Here is a 27234-nt window from a genome sequence, read left to right on the forward strand (position 1 = left end):
ATATGAATTTCAAGTAACCTTACTTTGTTTACCATTGAATAGAGAACATATGTATTTCAAAAAAAAAAAAAATTGACTCCGCTACTATGAAGTGCCATAAACTCTAGAGAGATATAGATTTTATCTAACCCAAATAAAGTCGGATAAAAAAACTGGTTGGAACGGGGTTGATTCCTTTGACTTTGACATTGACATGACTTATCTGGAGTTGACTGAATAACAAATACAGCTTTACTTATTGTAAATTCCATCCATAGATACATATACACCGAAAAATTTCCTCGCCAGATATCTTTTCGTAATTGGAATCGGATTTAATCGCTAAAAAAGCGTTTATACACTGGGGAAATTTGGTAAACGAGAGAGAAATTGATCCCCAATCGGAATGACTTTTGGGGCACGAAGTATTTGCATTAAAATAGGGAGCAATGCTATCTATATGAAAGCTGCAATTACATGCTTCTTATTTGTCAGTGCTTTAGAAAGATTTAAACCTATTTAATGGTTTGCGCAATGATCAATCTAATGAACCACTTTTTCACGTGGTGATCCCAATTTCACTACACACTTCATTTTCTAGTTGAAGTAAGAGTATGTTATTATAGTATACTTTGTTTTTCAGCCTTTCTGGAAACCAAACCGTCATTAAAATCGATTCATTATGTGGCTGTCTGTTGGCCTATCTTTCTGTCAGTTCTTTTAAAGGAGGTGTAAATCTTGGGTAGGACTTTTACGTAATGAACCCACTCCCGACACCCCTTCTTTTTCTCCGTGGAACCACACTTAGGCGGGTGTATCTATAATAGTTCACTTTTCCTAGGTTTCCATTCTTTTAGATTTTTCCTTTATTACACTAGTATCGGACATTGCAATGAGCCCTCCGAAACTCTTTCGACAAATTGCGTGAGATTATAATTGATCCCCTTCTGATTTCTGTTCCGCCGATGGCTGTAATCAAACTGAGGGCCCAACGGCTTCTTTTGAACGATCTCACCCATGTTGCCATCCACTTATACTGGGTGTCCCGTTTATGATGGTATACATTTTAATGGTGGATAGTACTACTTGTTGGAGGAAAATTGGTATATGGCCTTCTATCTTTCACCGTTAAAGAATTATAACATTTCTTTGTGAATAGTGTCAAAAGGATTGACCTTCTCAAAAAAAAAAAAACAATTTCCCAATCCTTTAATCATTTAATCCCAGATTTGATATTTTCGAAAACTAATCAAAATTTCTTAAAAATGGATATTTCAATTGCAAAGGGCATCATCACTTCCAAGATATGTGTTCAAATTTTAAAGAAAATTTAAAATCTATTTTTTATCTAAATTTCAATAAGCATGATTGTAACTTACAAACCTGCAAAGTTGACAAACAACACAACAAATCACATGTAAAAATGCTGGGACTAATTATTGAAAATATGGGAATATTATTCAGTCTTGATATGGAGCAAATTCACTTGGCATAAATATGGTTAAAACTACCATGCAAACAATGAAAAATTTTCCTCAAACAAGTGGTACTATGCACTATTAAAATTCGTACCATCATGAATGGGTCACCCAGTGTATATACTAGAGTCACATTTGCCGTGGATGCTTTTTCGCAAGTATACTCCTGCTGTTGAAATTGACTTTTGCATCTACGGTCACTCTCAGATAATAGATGGCCTGGATGGAAGTAATCGAATGGTTTCCAATTGTAATGCTAGCGGAAAATCTCTTACGACACTCGGACATGAGAAACGTTTTATTTTTTTCTGCAAGTTTTAGTCCAGCGTCTCTTACCAACACTTAATAACATTGATTGCTTCGCATTAGTTCAACCTAATATCTCCTACATGCCACAATCAAGGCCTCCTTCCGAATTGGTAAATTAAATATATTGTAGTTCATGATGTTCAATAACGTTCCAGTGCGGAGGCCTGTACGACACCCATGGAGACATAGTTGCCGCTGGGTCCATCATCGGTGTCATGCTAGTGCCTTCGTTTTTTCGAGGAACTTCCACTTTAGACACACCGCGCACTATTTTCTAGTGCAACCCTTTCTGTGAATTGCATTTCCGGCCGACGCAGTAATTAATTCGATGGCATCAATGATTGATCCGGCTTTACTCAACCCGTACTGCCGGTGTGAAAGATCTCTTTGCCTCTCAACAATTGGGAGCAATGTATTGTAGACTATCAGCTCTTGCATTTTGTCCATAGTGTGTAGAAGACTTATGGTTATGTTGCTGCAGAAAATATCCTTTGAGTCATGCAAGCTTTAAGTAACTCAGCGCATCTCCAATCTAGATTTCACGACGAATTTAAGGTTTAATCAGTAGACCCGGGGCTTTATTCTCGCAAATTTTACCGTACTACAAAGGTATCGTGACTCTCGTGACTATCAGAATTACCGCCACACTCACAGGTCGCTGGTAGCTGCCAACGTCCAACTCTTGTTGTGCGATTAACCCTTGGATATTTTTAAAAAAGGTAGGGTGCATGATCTGTCAGAATGACCACCTTGTGAATTATCCGTTAGGATTTTATAGATTCTCCTCCAAGGGTTTACCTCCACCTCAGATTCACGATGGGGTTTCCCAAAATTCTACCAACTTTAATTTTTCTTCATATCGACGACAACTCAAATTATGTCAATAGTAGGATATTAACATGGTTTTGCGGAATTGACTAGAAACCGCCCCCCCCCCCCCCCGCCTTAATTTTGTCATAGAGTAAAAAAAATGCAGCAATATTGACTATGGTATGAAGCATGATGTGGAATATCATACTAGAAAATTTGGTGGAAGTTGTATAATTATACTATGAAAGTTACAGTAGGCTAAATTGCACCCTGCAGATGAAACGACAACACCCTAAGATATAAAATTTGAGTATTCTGTTGAAGTGAATAGTCGAACATATTCATACATATATTACAAGGCGTTTGTACGAATGAAACCAAATATTCTTACCCAAAAACTTCACAAAACCTCTCATAACTGATGAATCTAGCTTGTTCGTTTTTAAGGTTTTGTAAGACACCAACATGCCACATAGGAGCGGTATCATATATTTTTGCAGATTTGTGTAGTAGAGTAAGCCCTTGATTAATAACCGCCTTTTTATTCCTTTCCCTTCCCCCACGAAACTTTTTCTTCAACAGCAAAGGACTTGAGACTTTTCATACGGCACTCTACATGACTATATTCCATGAAAGAATGTATGCCCATCTCCCTTAAACTTAGCGGAGGACAATGTCCTCCACTGCATGTATGTGAGTTCAACCTTCCCGCTAATGTTGTCAATAGATATAGCCGCGCCTGTGGTTAATAGTTAGACACGGGTCGTCAGGCGCGACTCACTTTTAGAGAATATGGCAATACGTGCCCAAAAATGTCAGATATATATACAGCGCAAGGGTGACAATGAAGTGACACCCAGAAATCTGCACGGCCTTGAAGGTACAATTCAAGCACTTGGAAAGGATTTCATTACGAGTTGGAGAAATCGCACCGTGTTGAAATCACCGCAATACGGCAGAATATTTTGACAGTTGAAATGAAAAGTTGAAATGAGATCCATTGTGTGAAGTTAAAAACACAAGATATCGTGTTTGATGTAGCAGGTGGGAGAAAAAGGACATTTACTAAATAATGAAAATGAGTGGTTTCATTATTCTCGATGCAAGGGGATGAAGCTCGAAGGCGATTGCCGTTGATTTGAACAAGTAGACCTCTGAGTGGGAAGGCGGGAAGCTAACGCAAGGGGTCGTAGTTTTGAAAATATTATTATTATATATTATTGCCGACGAAAAGGATATAAAGGCTTATTACAAAGTCTGGTTCAATTGTAGATCTGAATTTTGTCAGCCTTGCACAGGTGCTTAACGTGTTCTGGCATGTTAGAGAGGAGTATATATAAAGTGAACAAGTGAAACCCCGGACTGGATAGCTGCATATCCAAAGCCAAATCTGAAAAGAATGTCAAGTTGATTTGCAAAGGCTTGTGCACAAAATACTAGAAATGTGGCTGAAATAGTTTAATAAAGTAAGTATCCTCAAGATGCTTCCACGTCTAGGAGATGCACATTCCTCAGTAGATGACCTAACTGTTGATAGAAGAGTAAACTGGCCAACGTTCGGTTGAGCGCAATGGTTGGGGGGATCGCCCCCGCTCTCACCCCTGTGCATTAAATTCAGAGCTGACCAGCTCCGAAAACCACCAATCGAGACCTTTCATTTGATACCGGTAAGGAAAAAATCACAAACTCCCTTTTGTATGTATGGAGATCTCCCCTTCAATGTATGTAAATTTCACGCAGAAAGAAGTGCATGTGCGGTCACAGTTTCCGCCTTCCCACCAAATTTGGTGTCAATTGGTATAACTGCTTTTGAGAGTAATGGGTCTAACAGACGGGCAGTAAATCGATTTTAATAAGGTTTTATTTTACACTTTGAGGATGCCCTATTCCCCACTAAGGAGCAAACAGGAAACACTAACCTTCGGTCGACCTGCCACAAAGTCGGACGAATGGCTCAAAGGGCGATATGCAGGATCAATTAGGCCGGAAAATAGCACGAATACAAGCAAGCCTTCAAAATTTGGATCCGAGGTGATCATAAGCAAGTAGGGGAGTGCCTATAGAATGGACATAAGTATTCAATCAATTTAATCAATTCTGCCTGTGATTTTCGATGCCTGACAACTAGCCACTTGCAAGAGCGAAAACTCTGGTATGGATGATGATAAACTTAAGAAGTAAGTTGCCTCCGCGGATCTCCAACAGAGCTCCGTACTGGGTTTATGGCTGTGAAATAACATGTACAATTATGTACTTCATCTCCCGATTCCAGAACGAGATGCCAATGATGTATTGCGTCGAAGACATAGTATGGTTGGCGTTGTCAAAAATCTTGAGCAGGCTGAGTTATACTCATTGCGGAGCAATCAGGGCTATTAGGATTTGGTGAAAGAGCTCCGGACGGGCGATTATGACAATACTGCCAGTAGATGGGAAAAAAACTTCCAGAAAAGGCGACTATCAGTATGGAGAACGTGAACGAAACCCTGACTCTGCAGAAGCCAATTACTACAAAACATACTCCTGTAATGAGAAATGCAGGACTCAACTAAGGGAAATAAGCGACGTGCTTGATAACCTCTGTCGGTAAGACCTTGAAGCGTGTTAGAGCATTTCATTTCAAGTAACGTGGGCAGCATTACACTCGAAGTAATTATTAGTCGTAACTCAGGTACACATTCACATCTTTTTACTGGACTTGTTAGAAAAAGAAAACGTAGCGGTGAAGTGAAAGCCGAAAGCCAGTAGAAAGAAACCCGGCCAGAAAAAGTTAACAAGGCAGATTGGACTGTTGCGAAAAATGTAGTGAAGGAGGCCATTTTCCAAAAGATTGTCAGAAAGACTGTGTTAGCCCACTCTATAAAGAGGCAGGTGAGAAGGTCAGTATGCACATTGCAGGAAACCAGTTATGCCGACCTTAGAGGAGGCCACTAAAATTATTTCTAAGATGAGATTCATTCAAATGAACCTCACTTTTTGTGATCCTGTATAAGATCTGTTGATGCAGTTAGCGCAGAAAATGGATATTGCCTTTTCAGTCATTAATGGATGGATAACTCGGTCTCGCCCATAGATAAAGACGATCATTTGACTATTCGGAAAATACCCTTTCCAAGAACTCCTAGCATGTTATGCTCCACCCGATAGCAAAAAGAGTCGGTTACATAGCCGAGGAACCAATGGGCACCTGTTGTTACCAGCGATTACAATTTTTGGTCCACTGCGTGAGATGGTAAAGAAACAACTCTCAGGGAACAAGTGCTGCTGGAGGCACTGACGCCATTCAAAGAGAAAATTGTGCTCAATGCAATAACTAACTTGGAGTGCAGGACAACTCTGACGAAATATATCCCAAAACCTACGAAGGTGATATGATTCTTCTACGAATAGGTGGGAAAATAAAAGGAACCTATCTGCAGGAGGGATCGGAGGATTCATAGACTCAGAGCTAAATTCCTGTGGGTTAGAAGGATATACAACCGAAACAATAGGACCACCTCAAGAATAACAAGATGAAGGTAAAGCCTCGGGAAGCACACCGGCGAAAATCATAAACAAGTCGGGACACAACAACACGGGAACTTAAGGGAGGTTTCCTGTCAATTACTAAACATTATAGTAATATACTATTATTAACTTTATTTGAACAAGTATCGGTATGGAGGGTATTTCGGAGCCTAGGCACCATATAGTAGCAGCCCCCTGATCTTTTTTCAGATTTTTCGGTTTGGCAATTCCTGGGAATGGGTTCTTTAAAAAAATGACCACTTTCACCCCCCGCACTCCCAACCTTTTCAACAAAATTCAAAACTAAGACCGGCTTCGAAAAGTACTAACCGAGACCTTTAATTTGATACCGCACATTACTATATTTAATGAAAAAAAAATTTACACCTTCCTTTTGCATGTATGGGGACCCCCCTTAAATTCATCGTAAAAGGATGTAACTCACTATATGCATTAGCGTTCACAGTTCCCACCTTCCTACCAAATTTAGTGTCAATCGCTATAACCATCTCCGAGAAAAATGCGTGTGACGGACAGACAGACAGACAGACGGACAGGCAGAGAGACAGTAAACCGATTTTAATAAGGTTTTGTGTTTACACAAAACCTTAAAAAGGGCTAGGGAGAATTAGATTCTTCTTAAATGGAATTTTAATATTTCACTCGAATTTCAATTATTCTCGTTCATTATGACGTCAGCATCTTATTTGTATGGCTTAGGATGCTGTTAATTAGCACGAAATTGACAAGTTTGAAATCCTATAACTTTGACATTAATAGTTGGATTTTCATGGAACTTGGCATGTGTATGCACGAGACTGTCCTCTATGTCGCCGCGTACACCTAGAATAAACTTAAGGGGAGTTTTTTAGTCAATTTCTAAAAGTTGATAATATACTATTAGTAAATTGATTTGAGCAGATACCGGAATGGGACATCTCTGGAAGATTAGATTTCACATAAGTGTTTTACACAAAACCTTAAAAAGGGCTGCAGATAAATAGATTCTTAATAAATGCGACTTTAATATTTCCGGCGAATGTCAATTATTCCGGGTAATTATGACGTCAGCATCTGATTTGCATGGCTTTGGAAGCAGTAAATTCGCGCGAAATTGCTAAGTTTGAACTGCTATAACTTTGGCGCCAATTGCCAGATTTCCACGAAATTTAGCACGTATATACTAAATATTGTCCTCTATGCGGGTACCAAATTCAGAATAGGATGAACCTAAGGGGACTTTTTCAGTAAATTTCTAAAAAGCAGTAATATACTATCAGTAAGTTTATTTGAGCAGATATCGAAATGGGATATATTTTGAGGCCTAGATTTCCTCTAGGCGCACCACCCTGATTTTTTTTTTTAAGGCAGGGTAGTTTTCGTCCTGTCTCACTTCAAGTGCGTACATTTTGACTCCTAACTCACGCACTTTGCAATTTATGCCAAAACTAGTGCCAGTTTCGGAAAGTACAAATCGAGACCTTTCATTTGATACCCTACACAACTATATCCGGTGAAAAAAATGTTTGAATCCCTCTTTTACATGCATGGGGAGCCCCCCTTTAAACTCCACCTAAATTTATGCCACTCGCTGTATGCGTGGGATTTCATAGGTTCCATCTGTCCACCAAATTTCGTTCGGATCGGTTTAACCGTTTTGGAGAAAAGTGCGTGTGACAGACAGATAGACAGACAGGCAGACATTGAATCGATTTTAATAAGGTTTTGTTTTACACAAAACCTTAGAAAAAAAGCAAAAGCTGCCAGCAATTATGTTTTAAGGCGAACGGCGATGCAGTGTGCAGAACAGGGTAGTTATGGCTAAGGCTTGGGGAACAAGATAGTCATGAATTTAATAGTTATGGAAAATAGTGGGTACAATGCTTGCTCGACGACAAGAGAGTGTTGCGTTCAGATTTAATCAGCCCTTAATTGCAGAGAAAGTTGTGTGGGTGTATGTGAGGAATCAGAAATAAGAAAGCTCCAGGTAAAGGAGTGAAAGTTGCAGTCTACAAGAAGCTATTTCTTCATTGTCTAATGAACGAGGGAGTTTTTCCGCAGCTAGAGCTGATCAGACATCGAAAAGTGCTAGGTGATGACTTACTGCCAAACAACGGTTACTAACATTTTAGTTTAAAATTTAGTCAGAAATACAGAGGCAGAATCTTAGGAAATATATTAGCTGACGTGCTATAAACTTCTTCGCAGTAAAGTGCGGCTCCTTAGCCAATTAGGGACTCCTTTCGCGACAGAAGCTCAGTTGGAAACTCGGAATCGCTCACTTTTAGATTGCTTTTAAGAGGATTGGCATATAAGCAATGACGATGAAATAGTTGTCCGGTAGAACGGAGAACAGCAACGAAATCAGCCAAACGATTACTGAATTGCGCTCTCAACAGCTATTAGAATCGCGATGGATTAAATAAACTTCAGGAGCTCCCAACGCGAACATAAGCGATTCGTTACACCTTCAAATCAAGGTACCTTTAGAACATATTGCGAGAATCTATAAGGCGAAAAAAAGATTTCACGGCCATGCAGACTCCTCAAACGTTATGAATGGAGCTGGACTTACTTAGAACCGGATAGAGGACGAAATCCAAAGTTGAGTCAGTGCAGATTCTCTTGGCGGGACAACATCCGAGGGAGTGGGTGATTGAACTGAACGGTAGGGAATTAACGATTTCAAGAAATCTTTAAACATACCTTTCCAAAAACTCTGTGATGCCACCAAAGCGAATGTTTTAGTTAAATACATTGATGTAATGGTGGCAGAAATGATGTGGGTGTTAATCGATACCTGATAACAGAAGCTAACGAATGGCTGGCTCAACGAGAAGTGTTAATGCCACGTCTGTGTTGTATATTGATCAAGTAACTACTATGCGAACTACAAAATCATCCGAGCGCTGGCTTATGAGGTTGAAATGATTGTACCAACTGTTGATCGAGATCATGGAACTTTTCGTCACTCCAAATCAAACGGGATGTTATTATTTAAAAGAAGAAGGAAACTGTAACGGTTTTTGCCTTCCAAAGGAGACGAGAATAACGTTTAACTTTCGGAAGAAGTAAATATCTATGCATTACTCTAGGTTGGCTCTGAGGCTTCCTTAAGAAAAACATGTAGAGGGAAAGATGAAAAAGCCTATGAAAGTTTAGGAGTTGCCTCATATGATATTGTAGATATATGTCCCTATAATTAGGTCGATATGCGCGGTATGCATGGTAGGTTAAGGCGAAACAAATTTTTTGCTGTGTTTGCCTCACTTGAAACAATTGTATATTTGGGTATTGGCGGCGCTTTGAGCATGACACCTGGCACGGCTTCATATACGAACATTAATAACATTTTGATATATATATATATACCTGGTGCACCAGGTTAATCCTGAACTGAGTTGCAGACACAGAGCTGCATGTGACCAGGCGCGTGTCATAGGTTGCGGACAATAACATGACCCATTGGGTCAGCTACGAATATCGCAAGTTAATTTTTTAAATAAATAACCGGAGACAAGTAGAACGTTTCCTTTTGTATTTTAATGGGACCCCAGAGGCACGAAGACAGTACCGAGCATGATTAAAAGCCGCTGAATAACCTTAGGATCGGCTCTTCTAGGATGTTTTGGTGGTTACACCGTTAACCATCAGTGACCGAAGACCTAGACGTTGTATGGTTTGGACGAATCAACTCAGCGTCGTCGTCCGCGCCTATTACCATATCACGGGTCTGGAACGGAATCCACCCGGGTACAGACACCAACTCCATGACGCGTAAATTACCCGATTTCTGGAACCATGTTATGTTTCAGAACAAAACGCCGTCAATCAGTGCCGGGTGGTAGTGGATAAAAATCGTGTCAGCAACACAACTACTCCACCTGCAAGGCATGCCATGAGCCCAATAATCAGGAGAAGCTTATTGCCTGGGGATGCCGACCCAACTCATCACCAAAAGTGCACAGATGCGTTGTAAGCATCATTGGAAACTACCACCTGTCCAATGATATGCAGCAGAAACTTTTGGTATGCTCCACTCGTATCCGTTGGCATCAGAAGAGCTTTTAGCGAAACACAGCTTATTCTTCCAGAATCAAATGGGATTTTATAAAAGTCTCAGCAACTAAAGTCGGAAAATTAACTTTGATCTGGATCCGGCAGCAGACTCTTGGAGAAGCGAACCCAGTCGTTGCTATTTTGTTTTTTTTGTGGGGTAAGTGAAGTGTGTAAATACACACAGAGTGTTGCACACACCTCCCCACCGTCAGAGAGCTAGCCTGGAACCGTTTGTCACATTACTTCGGCCTACTCTTACTCTCCCACCTTGCGGAGTCTCGAAATCAGAGAATTCCTTTCACCAATGGAAGTTGAGAGGAGAAAGGGAAACCTCCACAAGAAAAAATGGGCATCATCATTGCAAAACGCAATCCGCAGATTGTACCGTAAGGCTGAAAACCTCCATGCCCACTTAAGAACTGGTTAAGGAAATAGTGAATCAGGGCCTTGAAGTGTGTTAGAGCACTTCATTCAAGACCGTAGCGGTACAATACAGTACACTGCTGCTTTGATTTTCTCAAAAAGCTTATCTTTCAGTCAAGAGTCAGCCCGAGGCACTTTACCGCTAGTTTTGACTCGGTTATCGACTCGCCGGACGATATGGGACACACGCTAGGAATTCTTTTTTTAGGCAGGATGACTACTTCGGTTGTTTTCAGTGCAAGTTTGAAACCATGACTATTCATCCATCCGCTTACCTGTCGCATCAATGTCCCGAGTCTGCATTGCTTCGTCCAGCAACAAGCGCCGCGATATCATCTGCATAACCGACCAGGTGCGACTTTTCTGGCATGTCAAGTTTAAGTAGACTTTCATAGGTGGCGTTCCAGAGGTCCTGCCCTAGAATGGATCCCTGTACTACACCCGGCGTGACCTCCATGCTCCACTGACCCTGTAGCGTCTCATAGCCGTTGCAATTTAGAACCAACACCTTCTGCGTTCATGCATGGCCATCCCCGAAATAGCCATACCTGATATAACGGAAGTCGACGTAGAAGTAACCCTTGAAAAGGTAGGCAGGTGCCAGTAGTTAATAATCCACAATTTCTGGTTAAAGCGGTTTAAGCGCTGATATGGTATTTACAAGCCACTTTAATCAGGTGATTGTCGATCCGAAAGTAGTTCCACAATTTTTCACCCAGGGGATAATTTTCCTCATCCCCAAAGAGCAGGGTGTCTCTTGCCCTTCAAAATATCGACCAATTACTTATCTTCCTACCATCTGTAAGGCTCTCACTTCAGCTCTCTGCGGAAACATTTCAAAATCGATAGCTGAGGACTAAAAAAGATGCGCAAAAGGCTCCCGAGGCTGTAAAGAACAGCTTATAATCGATACGGTCGCTGTAAAGCAGGGTATCCACCAAAGATGAAATATCTTGACAGCCCACATCGATTATAAATCAACCTTTGCTTCCATATTATATTCGTGGTTACTGCAAGTATTACGCTTATACACAATCAACGCGAATGTGTTTCTTCTCCTGAGCACAGAGACGAAGGATTGGAGCACGAAGTTGTCGGTTTCCTCACAAACATCAGAAGAGATACCAATCAGGCGTGGCATTTTCCAAGGCAACTCTCTAAGCCCACTGTGGTTTTGTTTGACTTTGAATCCGTTATCCTATCTTCTGCATGAATGAAAATACGAGTTCCAAGTCAAATATGGCAGATTGTCGAAATGTACATTAAGCCATTTAATGTATATTGACGACCTCAAATTGTATGCCAAAAATGAAAAACAGTTTCGTTATTTTCTGAACATCACCACCCAGTTCAGCAAGGATATCGGCATGCAGTTGGGTTTGGGGAACTGTCGCATAAAAACAATTGTTCGGGGAAAATACACTGCTTCCAGTGAGATTTGAACCGCGACCTTCCGTATGACAGCAGTGGAGTAATACGGATTTAAAATCTGTCAATAGAAGGGAATGGGTAGTTCTTGCAGACAACAACATGCACAATAAAGCTGCCGAAAAATTGAGGATCAGTATCCCACGTCACCAGGGAGGAAGGGGGGTACTTGATTTAAAAACATTGCACTACGATCAAGTGCATTCTATTCGAATTTTTTCCTTTGAGAAACAATCTCCTTCCAATTACACCAGGCTACCGTCTTTCCAGAGAAACCCATTCACGGGTGTCATATCAAAAATTTGTTGTTGCCAGGCATTGACATCGAAGCCTACAACAAATGGTTGGTTAATGGTATACTTTTCTATTAGACCGAAGCATTCCTAAATTCCTAAATTGCAGAATGCTTCATTCCCAACAAAAGTTACAAATGGTACCTCCTTGATGACTCCTAAATCGCTAACTCCTGCTATAAGTTATACAACTGTAAAGAGGAGACCTATCATCTGCATGCAGGATGTTGAGCAGTATCGAGTACACCAATCATCATAACTACGTCTGCAAGATTCTCCATCAGAACCTTGCGTTGAAGTATAACCTAACCTATAACCAACCACAGTGTTAATCACAATCCGATCGGAAGGCCGAGCGGGCTTTATAATCGATGTAGCCATACCGTTGGATCGGAACACTGTTGAAAAACAGCACGAAAAAATTCGGCCCCTTGACGAACGATATGAAGCAGACTACAAAAAATCAAATCAGTCTCAGTGGTAATTTCAGCGACGGGATTAGTCCCGCAAAATTTACACAAAGCGCTGAAAACGCTCGATCTTAGGAACTATACATGGAGGTACAAAAAGCGGTTATCCTTGCAACCTGTGCTATAGTCGGAAGAGTTCTGTCCCATAACAATCTGACCTAGTGGCCTTTTTATGGACAATATAGAACGGCTTCTTTAGGATTATATGCAATCTTAATTGCTCCAGCCTAAATAAATGACGAGTAATTGAAGAACAGACCCAGACCACTTCCCAACCCCCTCCCTCCCTGTTTTTGCGTTAAATGTCAGAACTGTGACCAGAATTGAAAATTCTAATCACAACATTTGATTTGATACTCCAGATTGGTAACAAATAATTATATACCCGCTTTTCCATGTTTGAATCCTCTGCGTTCCACATAGAACGATCTAAACAACTCACTGCATGCATAGGTGTTCATAGTTCAGATGTTTTCCCGAAATTTGGTGTCAATCGCTTCTAAGAAAAGTGTGTGTTTTACACAAAAACTTTCGAATTCAATAATGAAATCTACCGGGGTATACTAGATGGTTTCCCACGACGTAAGGTACCGCAACGCTAATTAATTAGCATGGTGGGTCTGGAATTTAAGTATAGAATATAAAATTTGAATAAAAATAAAGTTAATTTTCATAAAAAGCTTGATTTTTTGCTCTCATCTCTTGAATAAAAGCTACAGGTACATATTAAGCCGATTTTAAAAAGGTTTAAATACAAAACGGACGGAATGGGACGGAAATATATAAAAAGTTTTGATCTGTTTTCCTTCAAAAAGAGGTGTAGCAATTTATAATTACACTTGCAGGTAAATCATTACTTCATTATCTCCATATGCACTGACAGTGTTAGACTTTCTACACCTGCAAAAGAGACTCACAGCTTGCGCTGTAATACGAACGTTTCTGAAAAGTCAACAATTCCCACAATGCTTACTAATTGTTAGGATGGAATGGAATCCTTTCAGCTTTGAGCTTGAGGATTGACTTTGGTGAAAACACATTTCATGACAAGCTCAAAGGAACGAGTGAAAATTTACTGCTGAAGTGCATTGTGCCTTTCAATATCCTTCGCTAACTTTCAGCATGAGCGAGCTACACGTTAGATGAATTAATTACAAAAGCGAATTCCCTAAACGTCTTCCATGAGATTTAATTTTACATGTCAACAACCTGTAATTGACAACCACAAATCTCTTTCAGGGAAGTGTAAAGATTCACATACAAGCGAGATGTGTTCCCAAAGGTTCAAGATGCCGCAGCGACCCTTATTAAGATTTCGCACTTGATATCAACTAGGAAAATGGTGAAACGCTCTTAGCACTAATTTCGGTTGTCCCAACTTCATGACGTCGTTCTCTGCATTGGCTCTGTCATTTGTAATCGTATTATGCTTGTATATGATCCGCTCTATTAATTTCCGTCATTTCCTCTGTCACTGACCGACCGGTTTGACCATATGTTGAAATAGTTACTTAGTGTTCTATATCAAAATTTCGCTGCAGCCAGGAAGAACAGCATAACTTCAATAGCAGGATTGTAATCTTATGGAAGCTAAATTTCTCCGGAACCAATTATATTTGTCTATCTGTATAGACTTCATTGCGGGATCGGTTTTCCCATGGATAATGTTTGGCTAAATCCGCTCGACCTAGTGGCTTGACAAAAATCTTAAATCACTCAGGGCGTAGATCACATCGAGTTTTAAGATTGCCCAATTTCTTACAGAAAAATATCACTGCTGGCAGAGGCGCTCAGCTGTGAGTGAGTACCTAAGTCAAATTAGGGTAATAATCCCCGGTGAGTTCAATGCTAATCATATTACCTCCTCTTTTCCGTTTTGAAATAAAATACTCTAACACGCTTCAATCCAAATTGGATTGTTTATTTTTCCTTATCTAGCTTTTCTTAATACACACAATATCGCAGTAACATATAAATGTATTAATTACCATTTACAAACCACTGAGGATTAGTTTGGTGGCTAGGGAACATTGAATTGGTGGATTTCATGAAATCACAATGATTCAACGTAGAATTCCGAGATGAGAGACACTTGCGCTTTTTTAAGGTTTTGTGTTTTTTAGAATCGAGTCGATGTCTATCTGTCCGTCTGTCTGTCTATCTGGCACACCCGATCCATTCGGAAACGGCTAGACCGATTGCCAAGAAAATTGGTAAGACCGTGTGATCTGTTTTTCTTTTTACATACAGCAAGTTGCGCCATTTTGTGTTAAGTGAACAGAGGGTGCAACATTTTTTTTCATAAAATGTGGCCATGCCATTGCCACCTACAGTGTAGTGTACCGTTACGGTCTTGAATGAAGTGCTCTAACACCAAGGCCTTGAAGTCCTGATGGAATATGGATTGTCGCGCCATCTATTATTATTATTAATTATTATGCTCTGTATCATCGCCTGCACTGGCGTCAAATTTTGTTTGATATCAGAACGGGATGTATTTTGAGGCCTAGAATTCGTATAGACGCATCACTGTGATTTTTCTTCAAATTTTTCGATTGGATAAATTTTGAGAACGCGACTTGTTTCACTTTCTTGAGGCACACATTTTGAGTCCTCACTCACTTGAGGTTCACCCCAATATTAGAAATAAGATCATAAAATCATCGAAAGTACTGGTCGAGCCCTTTCAATTGATATCCCACATGACTATATTCTGTACAAATAATTTTACACCCCTCTTTTGCATGTATCCTTCAAACCCCCTTCAAACTCAACACAAAATGGCGCCACTTCCTATATGTGAAGGGATTCCAGACCACACCTTTTCACCAAATTTCGTGACAACCGGTTCAGCCATTTAAGAATAAATCAGGTTTGACACACGCACAGACAGATATTGAATCGGTTTTGATCATGAATTTCTTTTTATTCTGTAGAGTTTTCGAATTGTATAGAACTTTCAATTTGTAAATACAAATAAAACAAGTCGGAAGACCGGAAGCTGGACGCTTCAGATACGAAAGGTTTTATGTATTTCTTTTATAAAGAGATATGAGTGTGCATTTATCCCATTAGCATTATGCATGTATTATGTGAAAATATCCACTTTCAAGTCATATTGACATTCATAGTCTTGAATTTGCAAAGAAGCAACAGTTTTGATCTAGTATAACGTTGTCAGTAATAGTACGATTTTCACCAAATTTGACAGGATTATACTCTATGCCGTAGCCTACATTGCTGCAATTTTGTGAACTTAATGGAGGGTTTCCTGTCAATTACTAATAATTATGGTATTGTACTATTATTAACTTTATTTGAACAGGTATCGGTATAGAGGGTATTTCGGAGCCTAGGCACCATATAGTGGCAGCCCCCTGATTTTTTTCAGATTTTTCGGTTGAGTAGTTTCTTAGAATGGGTTCGCTAAAAAAATGATCACTCTAAAGCCCCCGCACTCCCCACCTTTTCAACAAATGTCAAAACTTAGATGGGCTTCGAAAAGTACTAACCGAGACCTTTTAACCGTCGTGAAACCAAGTTAAAGCCTGGTAAGCTCTTGGTCAACTCGTTAAGAATGAGAATGCCAAAAGATGACGAAGGTTCATGAAAAGACGCCAACACTGGCCGATCGGAAAATTTACAAAACTGCCAACCGCGTAGCAAAGAAAACAACCGCAGTGCAGGGACTCGTCTGAAGTAGTTTCGGCAACGAAACCTTACCAGAGGTTATCTGATATCATGGAAAGCAGGATACCCCTTCGAGTTCAAATCTCTCAGGAGAATTCCTAGGGCATGTGTTCTCGGCCCGGTTATTTACGGTTACACCTAATGAGATTTTCATGGGGTTTATGGTGATGACCACATCGGGGACAGAACCTTTCGGGTCTCAAACATGCATTTGCACTGTACACCTCAATGCCGTACTCCTTATTTCGGTACAGGCTTTAAGTAGGTCTACCATCCGCCAGTATGAGTGCTGAGCCTGGACCCAGTATAAACTGATACCGTTATAATTGTCACAACTGGGCTCTAATAGTCGTCACAAAATCAAATCATGCCTTAAAAGGATCGTTGAGTTAGACCCACATGGTGCGTAATCACGTAAAACCACCAGGACGTAGCTATCAACGCCATTGAAACTGATGAAGCAATAAGGGAAATAAAATCGAGGAAAGCAACAGGATCCAATGATATTGCATCTGAGCCCTGAAAAACGAGAACCTGAAACTCAACACTGTGGCTTCATGAGAAAACTAGCCCAGCAGAATATTCAAATTACCGGCTGATGTGTTCGTGATAAGCATATTCTCGATATCGTTCAAACAACCGCGAATCAAGGTGGTTTAGTCATGAACTGTGGAACTTCTGACGTAATGCATGCTGAGAAGCATCGCCCTCTATGCATTTCTAGATCGAGAGAAGCCATTTCACGGTGTGCCACATGAACTTATCTGATGTCCAACGCGATAACACCTAGTACTAACGGAACTTAGTCAGTTTGCTCTACCAAGATACAAATAAAGTTTGAAGTGTGGCGGGTATATCGAAACTGGCACATATCTTTAATGGCGTACATCGATAAGGCACCCTCTCACCACTCCTTTTTGTCCTTGTTTTGGGCACTGTCAGACGGGACATCTAACGAGCGTCTCAAACTCAAAATTTAACGCAGTGTTGTCCGCCCTGCGTAACACCCCGGGATTACATTCGAAATGAGAAGATCTGCTATCGACATGGAATTACTCCGATCATGGAAAAATTGCGAACGAGGTGCCTTAAACGAGATGATGATGTAATTTACGCTACTGAGAATTCACCTGTCGAAGTTTGGCAAAACGTAGAAGTAGATGAGAAACGACCAAAAGGGCTACCGAAAAAATGGTTGCTTGATACGGTGGATGGTTATTTGGAAGATTCGCAACTGCATCTAGATCAGACGTTTGAGCCAGCACAATGATGCAACCGATCAAAACGAGCCGACCCCACATCTGAAGGATTTGTCCCCTTCAGCTGAAGAAAATGAATTAAAAAGAAGCGAATCCTATTTCCCCAGAATAAGTAAAAATAAGAGATTTGGAAGTAATGCAATGGCTGCATTCTTCTTCTTTATCTTAGAGACATGTATCATTTAAACAAGATTTTTCGTTTGGAATGGCTAATTGTGACGATTTGGAAGTCAGGTCGGACCATGAAACTATCTTCTCCGTTTTCTTTACCCTTTGTTCAGTTCGGTATTAGGACCGGCTTGTTTTTCTTACTCCGGGCGCAATAGAGAGGCTTCCAAACCATCGCCTACCATATCGATCTATTGGTTCTATCGGATCGGATTTGCGCCATTTCCCTCGAACTCCGATGTTCAGGCAAATCGTAGCAAGGGTGTTCTTGCCAGCGTGAAAAGTTCATGATCATACCCCAAATCTATCTATATAGCGGGGTATAGCGCGTCACGAATAAACTTTTCCAGCCTATTTCTAATAAATATAAGTTCACAATATATAAAACTTTAATTTGCCTATCTTGAGTTACGGCCGCGAGAGGTCCTCGAAGAGACAGGTCGGAGAGCAGAAAATCAGTGCTTTCGAGCGTCGAGTGCTCTGAAAAATCTTGGGTGAATTAAGGGTGGACGACATATGGGGAACGAAGGACAATACTGAGTTGCACTTATGATATGACGAACCACAAGCCTTTCCTTTCAAGATCAATCAGACGAATTCCCAGGCAAGGAAGAAAGGAATACCTCAAAACAGATGGAGGAGTCAAGTGACTAAGCTGCACGCTGCTCAGTTTCGAAGAATTGGGAAGGAGACTTCTTGGGGTCTAGGGCCGACATCGGACTGTAGCGCCATAAAAGTATACGAAATAGAGTGTTCCAAATATACTTCTTGTGCACACTGTCCAAAACTTTTCCGAAATCGATGAAACGGTGATCTGAATTCCGCACAATGGACCATAATAATCTGAAAGGTGTTAGTATGACATGTTAAGAAGGATGCAGAGCTTTGTCTCTGCAGGATGTTTCAGGATGATTTTAGCTATTCTTGATAACAACAGCGTGCAAAAACCCCTTCGGATGTCGCACTTAAGATGGAAACCGCTTTTCGTCCACTCATCGGGAAATATCTCGAATTCCCAGGGATTACGAATAAATGGCAAACAGCAGAAGAGAAAAGCTAATGGCAAAGATAAGATCGTTTCTACTTGGAAGAATATCTGGATATTCCCGTGACATGTCATATCATCCACGAAAGGTGGAACTTCATCGAATGTTATAACATTGAGAAATATGGTAAAGTGCTGTTCCCACTTCTTCAACTCAAACCCACCGTTACCATCCTTCGCAAGACCATTGAAAAGCTTATCACTACATTCAAGCTATGTCATGATACGATGTAAGGTGGCGAAACAAATTACAGAGCAATTCCACCTGGGTCAAAATGACTTTTGTTTAAGACCTCAATATATTGTGAAGACAGACATTAGACGAGACCAACGCGCCTCAAGGCTTCTAACTGAAAATGCTATCAATTGTGCCGTTAGTATTAATCTTTAATCCACTTCGCACCAGAAGGGTCGATTTCAAGAACATTTGTAGACATGAGTGAATCGTTTTCCTATTCTGATGGTAGAGAATATGGTCAGACTACAGCTCTAAAGCAATCTGTCAATGTAAATTTATCCAACACTTTGGTTGATCAAGTTCTATCTAAACCAGCTTATATGATTTAAATATAAATTCATCGTGTTCACGTTTACAGATATTCTCCAAAAAGCTTTGATATTCACTTTTATACTCGATTATCGCACTGAAGTTATTTCATTGCCACAACAAACTTAACTTAAAAGATAGCTCCAAGGTCCTTTATAAAAAAGCTTATGCAAAATTGAAACGTTCCCATCAACATATAGAAGTATTTGCCTAATTCCCTCATAACATCTCCACTGTGAGAATATAAAAATTGAAAAATGACAACCCCAGAAATAAAGTATACTTACTATAAGCAGCACAAGGAATTCCAGTGTAGGCATGAGCTGCATGGAAGCATCTATGGGTTTTTGTCGTACATTGCAGCGCCTTCTCATACGTATTGTAGTCAGGACTCAATCGTCTCTCAGCCTGCGAAGTGAAAAAGAAAGGACGGCACTTAAGCTTTCTCGCCTGAAACACATAATTTCCCCTTCCCCGGCATGAACACTTACCTCCTGGTAGACTTCCTCAATGTTTTGGAAATTGTTGGAGCCGCTCTTCTGTAGACTCTTGAGTGTCTCATAAAGAAACATTTCGAAATTTTTAAAAGTGTAATCGGTATAAGGGTAGCGTCGCAAGGATCCTCCCGTCTCCACACCCAACGCCATGCAGGACTTGTGGTAGTCGTCTACCGCTCGTTTCACCAGCACAGCCTCGTTCAGTTTGCTCGACCGGATTTGCAAGCTTTTAAGCTCGAGGAGATGTTGAAAGATTTTACGTTCCATGTAATATCTTTTAAAAAGAGATAAAAATCACTTTAAAAGATTATTTCGCCTTCTTTCCTTTTTTGTGAATTTTATATGTAAAATTTACAGCTGTAAAACAAAGCAAGGAAAGCAGCAACGCAAAGTTCGCCAGCCCGACAAACTTTTGAATAATGTCTGCCAAGAGCTGCTGGTCCTTTTAACTTTTTCATATAGAAGTATCTTGAGACCGACTTCCAAATATCAAAGTAAACTAATCCCAATACACATAGATATCTGCTTGACAAACAGATTCTAGCCAGAAAATTTCATGACTTCACGGCTCATTGTTATTTGGGATGAAAACGCCAAAAATAAAGTCATTAAGATTTAGAGAAATTCTACATGGCTTTAAGCAGGGTTTAATTCCTACAACATTTTAAAATATGTTCCCATTACTCTTGCAAAACTTCATATCCTGGGGACCGTTTCCATTTCGCTACGCCACATTCAAATTTTCAAGCCTCAAGCTGGGAGTGCAACAGTACCAAAAACAATTAACTTTTGTAATTTGAATTATTTAGAGGTGAATGTATTGTGGATAAATGGAGCCCTGGATCCCATTATGTGTTGCTCGACACTATAGTGTCTCCCTTGCGCCACGGATCATCCGCACACATTGTGCTGCTGTTCAGAGAGTGAGAAATGGAGCGGCATGCATTAACTCATATTTACATTAATTTTAGGACATAAATTCTCCTGATAAAACGGGGCCAAGTGTCACGGAAGACATATTGTGTCCTTGCAAGCCAGCTGGCCTAGTTGAAAGACAAACAACGAGTGAAAGCCCTAGGGAATGGCCCTCGGGCTTTTTCTTGTTTACTCAAATTTATGCCTTTCATTTACAGCGCGGAGAGAAGCTTCAGTGAAATGTATGAACACAATAAACGAAAGGTACACACAAATGATGGCGTAATAGTTTTTTGTTGCCTTAAATTCAACAAACACATTACAAAATCAGGATAAATACTCACCCCGCAGAAACACTTAGAAATTGGAGACGATTTTCGGAAAGGTTTAGTTTAAAGGTGAAAGAAACCAACTTACCTCCGCATATTCTTTTGTATGGACTTCGTCACTGCGGTCATATTGCATGCATTCCTGTCTCCCAGCTTTCTATTTTCCAGTCGGCTACTGCACGACCTGTTGTCAAGAGTAGCGTAAATGGGCCTCCGAGGCGGTACAGCTGTGTGAATGATTCTTGGGGACGGAATCTTCGTTTTCATGGTACGGGGGCTCGGCTCAAATCCAGAATCTTGATCCTTACTCCCTTGATGTATAGGAGCTCCAATGCTGGACCACGCCCTAGGCTTCTCCGAAGGCTTAATGCGCTTTTTTAGTCGTCGTTTGCGGTTATTAAAGTCCTGGAAAGAGGCAGCGCCTGCATGCTTTGTAAAACGAGTCGTGGCCCCAGCAGCCCTCTTAATGTGTGCCGTCATGTTATCGACATCCTCTTCTTCTTCAGCTTCGTCAGAAGTGTATTCATCGTCAGAATGTGCTTTTGGTGATTTTGCGCTTATAAACTGAAAACTAGGTTGATCATCCTGATCAAAACTGGCTACCGCGTCTTCGACGTCAATAGATTCATCACTCTTCAAAACAGTGAAGCTACTTTTACGTGGAGACTTTTCTTCTTGTGGTGGTGATGAAATCACTGTGAAAGACCGACGGTGCTCTTTATCTTGAGCTGGTTGCGAATGATCTGGCTGTTCAATTTTAGATGCATCTTGAGTTGCCTCTTCATGTGGCTTACCGGCAATTTTTTCAGATGTCAGCATGGAATCCTCGTTTACGGATTGCCTTGGAGCTTCCACTGTTTCCGCTGCAAGGCACGTAGCTTCTCCTCCAGTTACGGTCTCAGCAGCAGATGCTTGAAGCAGTGTAGTATCTTGAAAAGCAGGCTCCTCAGCAGCTTCTACAGTTTTTTCGTCATCTATAGGAACTTCCTTTTCAGTAGTTTCAGCTTCAATTAGCGGCTTTTGGTCTTTTTCGACCAAACTATGTTGTTCCATTTCATCAGTTTTTTCTTCTACTGGTGGCTTGTTTTCTTGTTCTGTCTCTAAAGTGCAATGCGTTGCGATGACGGAATCAGGCTCGTTACTCTTCTCTTGAACATTAACATCTTGGCCACTTCCGGAGCTTTCTCCAATGGCTATATTTTCTACCGGCTGTATGGGTTCGACTGCATCAGCTGCTTTCGCAACATCAGTTGCTTCATCAGTACTAGCACTTTTGACAGTATCAGCTGTTTCGCCAGCATCAACTTTTTCAACCGCATCAGACGCTTCCGCAGCATGGTCTGCACTTACTTTTTCACTAGTTATCGTTGTCTCTGCTTTATCAACGGCGATGGAAGCATCTTGCAGTACCAAATCGATTTGTTCGGCTAAATCTTGCTTTGAATCGACTTGAATGGCAGCTTTTTCTTCCATAGAAACTGGTTTCTCACTTTCTACCGATGGTTTTTCAGCGGCTAAATCAGCATCGTTCACTGCATGAATTTCGGCTTCGGTGACTATAGTTGTCACTTTTACCACCTCATTTTCTACATTCTGACCTGATTGTTTAGCTGCATTTTCCGTGTCGGGCACAGGCATATCCGTTTCAACAGACTGGAGGGGCACCGGTAAATTTCCCACGGTGAATGTTAACACCTTTTCCGGCTTTGCTATTGGTTGCTCCTTGTATAGAGCATCATCTGATTTGGCCATCTCCAAAGCTTCTCTACTGCTGTAATCTCTTGGGGAAAATATATGCTCCTTCGACTTTTTGGAATATTTTCCGCGCTTTTTGATTCGCTTAAGCTTTTTTTTATGACGGCAGCAATTCTCGCAAGAGTCTTCTTCTTCACTGCTGCTACTGCAACTGCGATCTTTTGAACGCTTTCTCCTGATTTCGATATTACTTTTAGATCTACAGATATCACTGCAACTGTCGTCTTTTGTTATATCCTCAGCTTCTCCACAACTGCTCGTTCTCCTTCGTGCCCGTTTGCGATGTTCCTGACAAACATGTGGTTGGTGCTTTCGTTGCTTATGGAGAACATATTCTGAGCAGCTACACTCAGAATCTGATTGCCTAACATATATGATATACTTCTTGCCTGTTTTGATTTCCTGGACGTCTTTTTTCTCGTATTTCAAAGGTTTCACCAATTCTTGATCATTGAAAGCGTTTGGCCGCCGAGCAGACAAATGCAGTTTGCTAGCCGGAAGGCCTCCATTTAACTGCAGGAATTTAGCAGTTGATCGATGTCCTTTCTGGAGTGAACAATCTAATGGTGTGAACACCTGGCCTTTGCAATTCCGGTGTATACAATTAATCTCCGCCCCGAAGTCCAGTAGCATTTTACACATATCAGTGTAGTCATTAGTGGCTGCTATGTGCAATAAAGTTCTTCCATCGTTACAAGTGGTATTGACATGCTTCGGCCTTTGCTCCAAAAGCCACTCCACCAACTCCCGTCTACCAGAAGAAGCTGCTTCATGCACGGGAAGATCACCTTTTGCATTTCTGAGCCATAGGTTAGCACCCTTCTCTTTAAGCAGTTTAACTGTTTCAAATTGCCCCTTGGCGCAACCACAATGAGCAGGTGTGCGTCCTTTCCTGTCTTGCCGATTCGGATCGGCTTCGAGTTCCAACAAACGAGCTGTTGCATCGGCATGTCCTAATGTTACAGCGTAATGGAGTGCAGTACAACCATTGGAATCTATAAGATCTGTCGGGGCTCCACATAAACTTATAAGTGTGTCAATACATTCTGTGTGTCCTCGAGAGGCTGCACAGTGTAATGCTGTAAGACCATCCCTACGAAAAGTTTCAGGTTAACAAATTTTTATCGAAGAGTGTAATCTTAAATAAACTCACTTATCAGCACATTCCACACGTGCTCCAGCGTTTATTAAACTGATTATTGCTTTTGCAGATCCCGCCGAGGCAGCCCATAGTAGTGGTTGGCGTCCATCTTTGTCTGCAACATCAACTGATGAGTTCGGATGACTAATCAAAATATCTAAAATTTCTAAAGCGAGTTTCGAAGAAGCTTTCCCCAAATTTCCTTCATAGTTCGCACCGCACATTTGAGCCGCATAATGAAGTGGACTTCCGCCGTTGATATCTGGGGTTGTAACTGTTGCACCGGCAGCTAGAACAGCGCGTAAAGCTTCCACTTCGCCGCAAACTAGAATCAGGGGAAGAAATTCTAATTTTTAATTTTGAACGAGGAGAACAATGTATTCTCCATTAAGTCAATGTATTGATTATTCAAGTCCATCTAGAGCTAAGAGGATACGCTAGAAACGTGCAACATATGTCACCTAGTCCTATACAAAAACCCACATCCAATTATCAGTGCGTCACTGCTTGTCAGGTCCATTGTATTCTTTATTGTTATCTTCATGACCACTTTTGTGATATTGCTGCACTTAGAAGGGTTTCGTGAAAGAACACATGAATGAATCATTTTGTGAATGTAAGAATTAACGCTGATAGCTTTGACCCGAGATATTTAAATCGCTCAGTTCTGGCCGGGTCACAATCACTGTCAGCGGCAGCGACCTGCGCAGAACTGAGCAATTTAAATACCTCGGGTCAATGCTATTAGCCAATGGAGAATTGCATTATGAAATTGCTCCACGTATTACCGCAACCTGGATGAAGTGGCGTTTCGCAACTGGTGTTCTTTGTGATCGACGTCTCAACGAACATCTCAAATCTAAAATTTACCGAAATGTCGTTCGTCCTGTTGCCCTCTATGGTTCTGAGTGTTGGCCGACTATAAAAGACAATGAACGGCGTCCTTGCGTGACATGTTTTGATAACATCCGAAATGAGGATATCCATGATCGCGATTACATCCAGATCATGCATTTCATAGTGGCAAATGGCGAAATCGATCACGATGAGCCGACCCCGCTTATGAACGGGACAAAGGCTGAAGAAAAAGAAGAAGAAATTAACGCGAAGCAAAAAAATCCTATTTGTATGTGATGGCCATTGGACAACGGCAGGTAATCACTATATATTCCCGAAACCAGAAATCTTAAAGAAGAAGGAAGGCATATTTGCAGCTATTGAAGGAAATCGAGAAGTGAGCATGATTAGGGTTCTCGAAGTTTCCCAAGATGCATTCAAGACGGGGGGTGATTTATATTTTGAATCAGCTTCACTCTGAAAAGTTTCGATTTAATGCACTTGTGCTGGAGAGGCCAGTGTGTGAGATTTTACCCATTAAAACCATTTCCTAGTAATTCAAAGACTTACTAGGAAATGGTTTTAATGGGTGAAATCTCACACACTGGCCTCTCCAGCACAGTGCCTTTTGAGTGATTTATGTCTTCTTAAAAAAATGCAAACAGGCAAGGACACATTGAACCAAAATTAATAAGATTTTATTTTACAAAAAGCAGTTGAAATATCGAATGGCACATAGGGAAACCCTTTTAATGCTGCTGGGGGGATTTGTTATCGTGATTGGATGTTGGAGCTGAGTCAAATCAAGGCAATAATCTCGGGCGAGCGCAATGCTGTCCACATTGTCTCCTACAGGGTACTATAATCCTGTAGTGTATCGTTACGGTCCTGAATGAAATGCTCTAACACATTTCGAGGCCCTGATCCAATATGGATTGTTGCGCCAATGATTATTATTACTATACAACTCTACCGTTCATATGAGTTCGCTTTATATGGTGATGACGTCATACAAAATTTTGACCTCCTATAACTTTGTTAATAATGGTTGAATTTTCTTCGAATTCCCTCAAATTGTATGTTACATTAATGTTTATAATGATACCAAATTTACTTCTAGGATGAACTGAAGAGGTATTTTGGATAAATTTCTAAAATACGGTATTATAGTGTTATTATTTTTATTTGAGGAGGTATCGGAATGGGATGTATTTCGAAGGCTAGATTTTGTGTAGGTTTATCATTGTGAATTTTTTCAGATTTTGTTTTGATTTAGGTTCTGAGAACGGCACCTATTACACTTTTCGGTGGATACATTTGAGACCTCAGTACCCGATCTTTTACCCAATATCAGAAATAAGACCAGTTTCAAAAAGTACTAATCATGCCTTTTCATTCAATACCCCATCTATTGTGTATGTATGGGCCCCATGTGATATGTGTTTGCCGCGCGAAAAACCGCAATAGTAGGATTTATGTTAAAGTTTTTACAGGTTTCAGTTTGGAAAATTCTGACAACGAAATTTTTTGTACTTTAGGGTGCACATATTTTCTGTCATAACTTAAACAGCGTCATCAGCGGGGCAACAACCGTATCCTTTCTAGCCTTATCGTGATAAGGAACTCCAGACATCCGGGTTTTGCGCGAGGTTCACCAATTGGATATCCTTAATACCTGTATAACGTCCTAAACTACGATATCGTTCCATTTGAGGCAGAGTCTGCCTAGTCCTTTTTTTCTTACATAGATATTGTCCTTATAGACTTTCCGGGTGGGATCATCTTCTTTGATACGCATTAAATTACCGCCCACTGCATCCTATTGAGCCTGACTTTGCTCGCAATCAGGGTGTCATGGTATCGCGCATAGATTTCGTCGTTATGTAGGCTACGGAACCGTCCATCCTCATGTAGGGGACCAACAATTCTTTGGAGGATTCTTCTTTCGAACGCGGCCAAGAGTTCGCAATTTTTTTTGCTAAGAACCCAAGTCTCCGAGGAATACATGAGGACTGGCACGATCATTGTCTTGTACAAGAAGTGCTTTGGCGCTATGGTGAGACGAGTGGAGTGGAGCAGCTTTTGTAAGCAGAAACATTCTCTCTTGGCCGTCAGGAACTGTGTGCAGAGTTCATTGTCATAGCTGTTATCGCTTATGATTTTCGTTCCTAGGTAAAAAAAATCAACAACGGTTTCAAAGTTGTAGTCTTCTATCTTTATTGTTCTTATTTGACAAATGCGACTGACGGTGCCACCATAAATTTCGTCTTGCCTACATTAATATGCAGAACTGGC

General features: G+C 40.8%; 1 protein-coding gene across 13 annotated transcripts in view; it reads right to left on the reverse strand.

Annotated features, from left to right (window-relative positions):
- Nucleotides 1-27234, reverse strand: part of LOC119652845 (ankycorbin) — a 101625-nt gene that overhangs the window by 19463 nt on the left and 54928 nt on the right. For all 13 annotated transcript variants that reach the window (XM_038057195.1, XM_038057190.1, XM_038057191.1 and 10 more), the window contains 4 exons: nucleotides 24115-24427; nucleotides 21295-24054; nucleotides 19957-20236; nucleotides 19753-19873 (listed from right to left, as the gene is read on the reverse strand). In XM_038057195.1, coding sequence (XP_037913123.1) covers nucleotides 19753-19873; nucleotides 19957-20236; nucleotides 21295-24054; nucleotides 24115-24427 — 3474 coding nt within the window. The remainder of the gene's footprint in view (nucleotides 1-19752; nucleotides 19874-19956; nucleotides 20237-21294; nucleotides 24055-24114; nucleotides 24428-27234) is intronic.

Source organism: Hermetia illucens, chromosome 3 (assembly GCF_905115235.1).
Source record: "Hermetia illucens chromosome 3, iHerIll2.2.curated.20191125, whole genome shotgun sequence".
NCBI classification, from domain to species: Eukaryota; Metazoa; Arthropoda; class Insecta; order Diptera; family Stratiomyidae; genus Hermetia; species Hermetia illucens.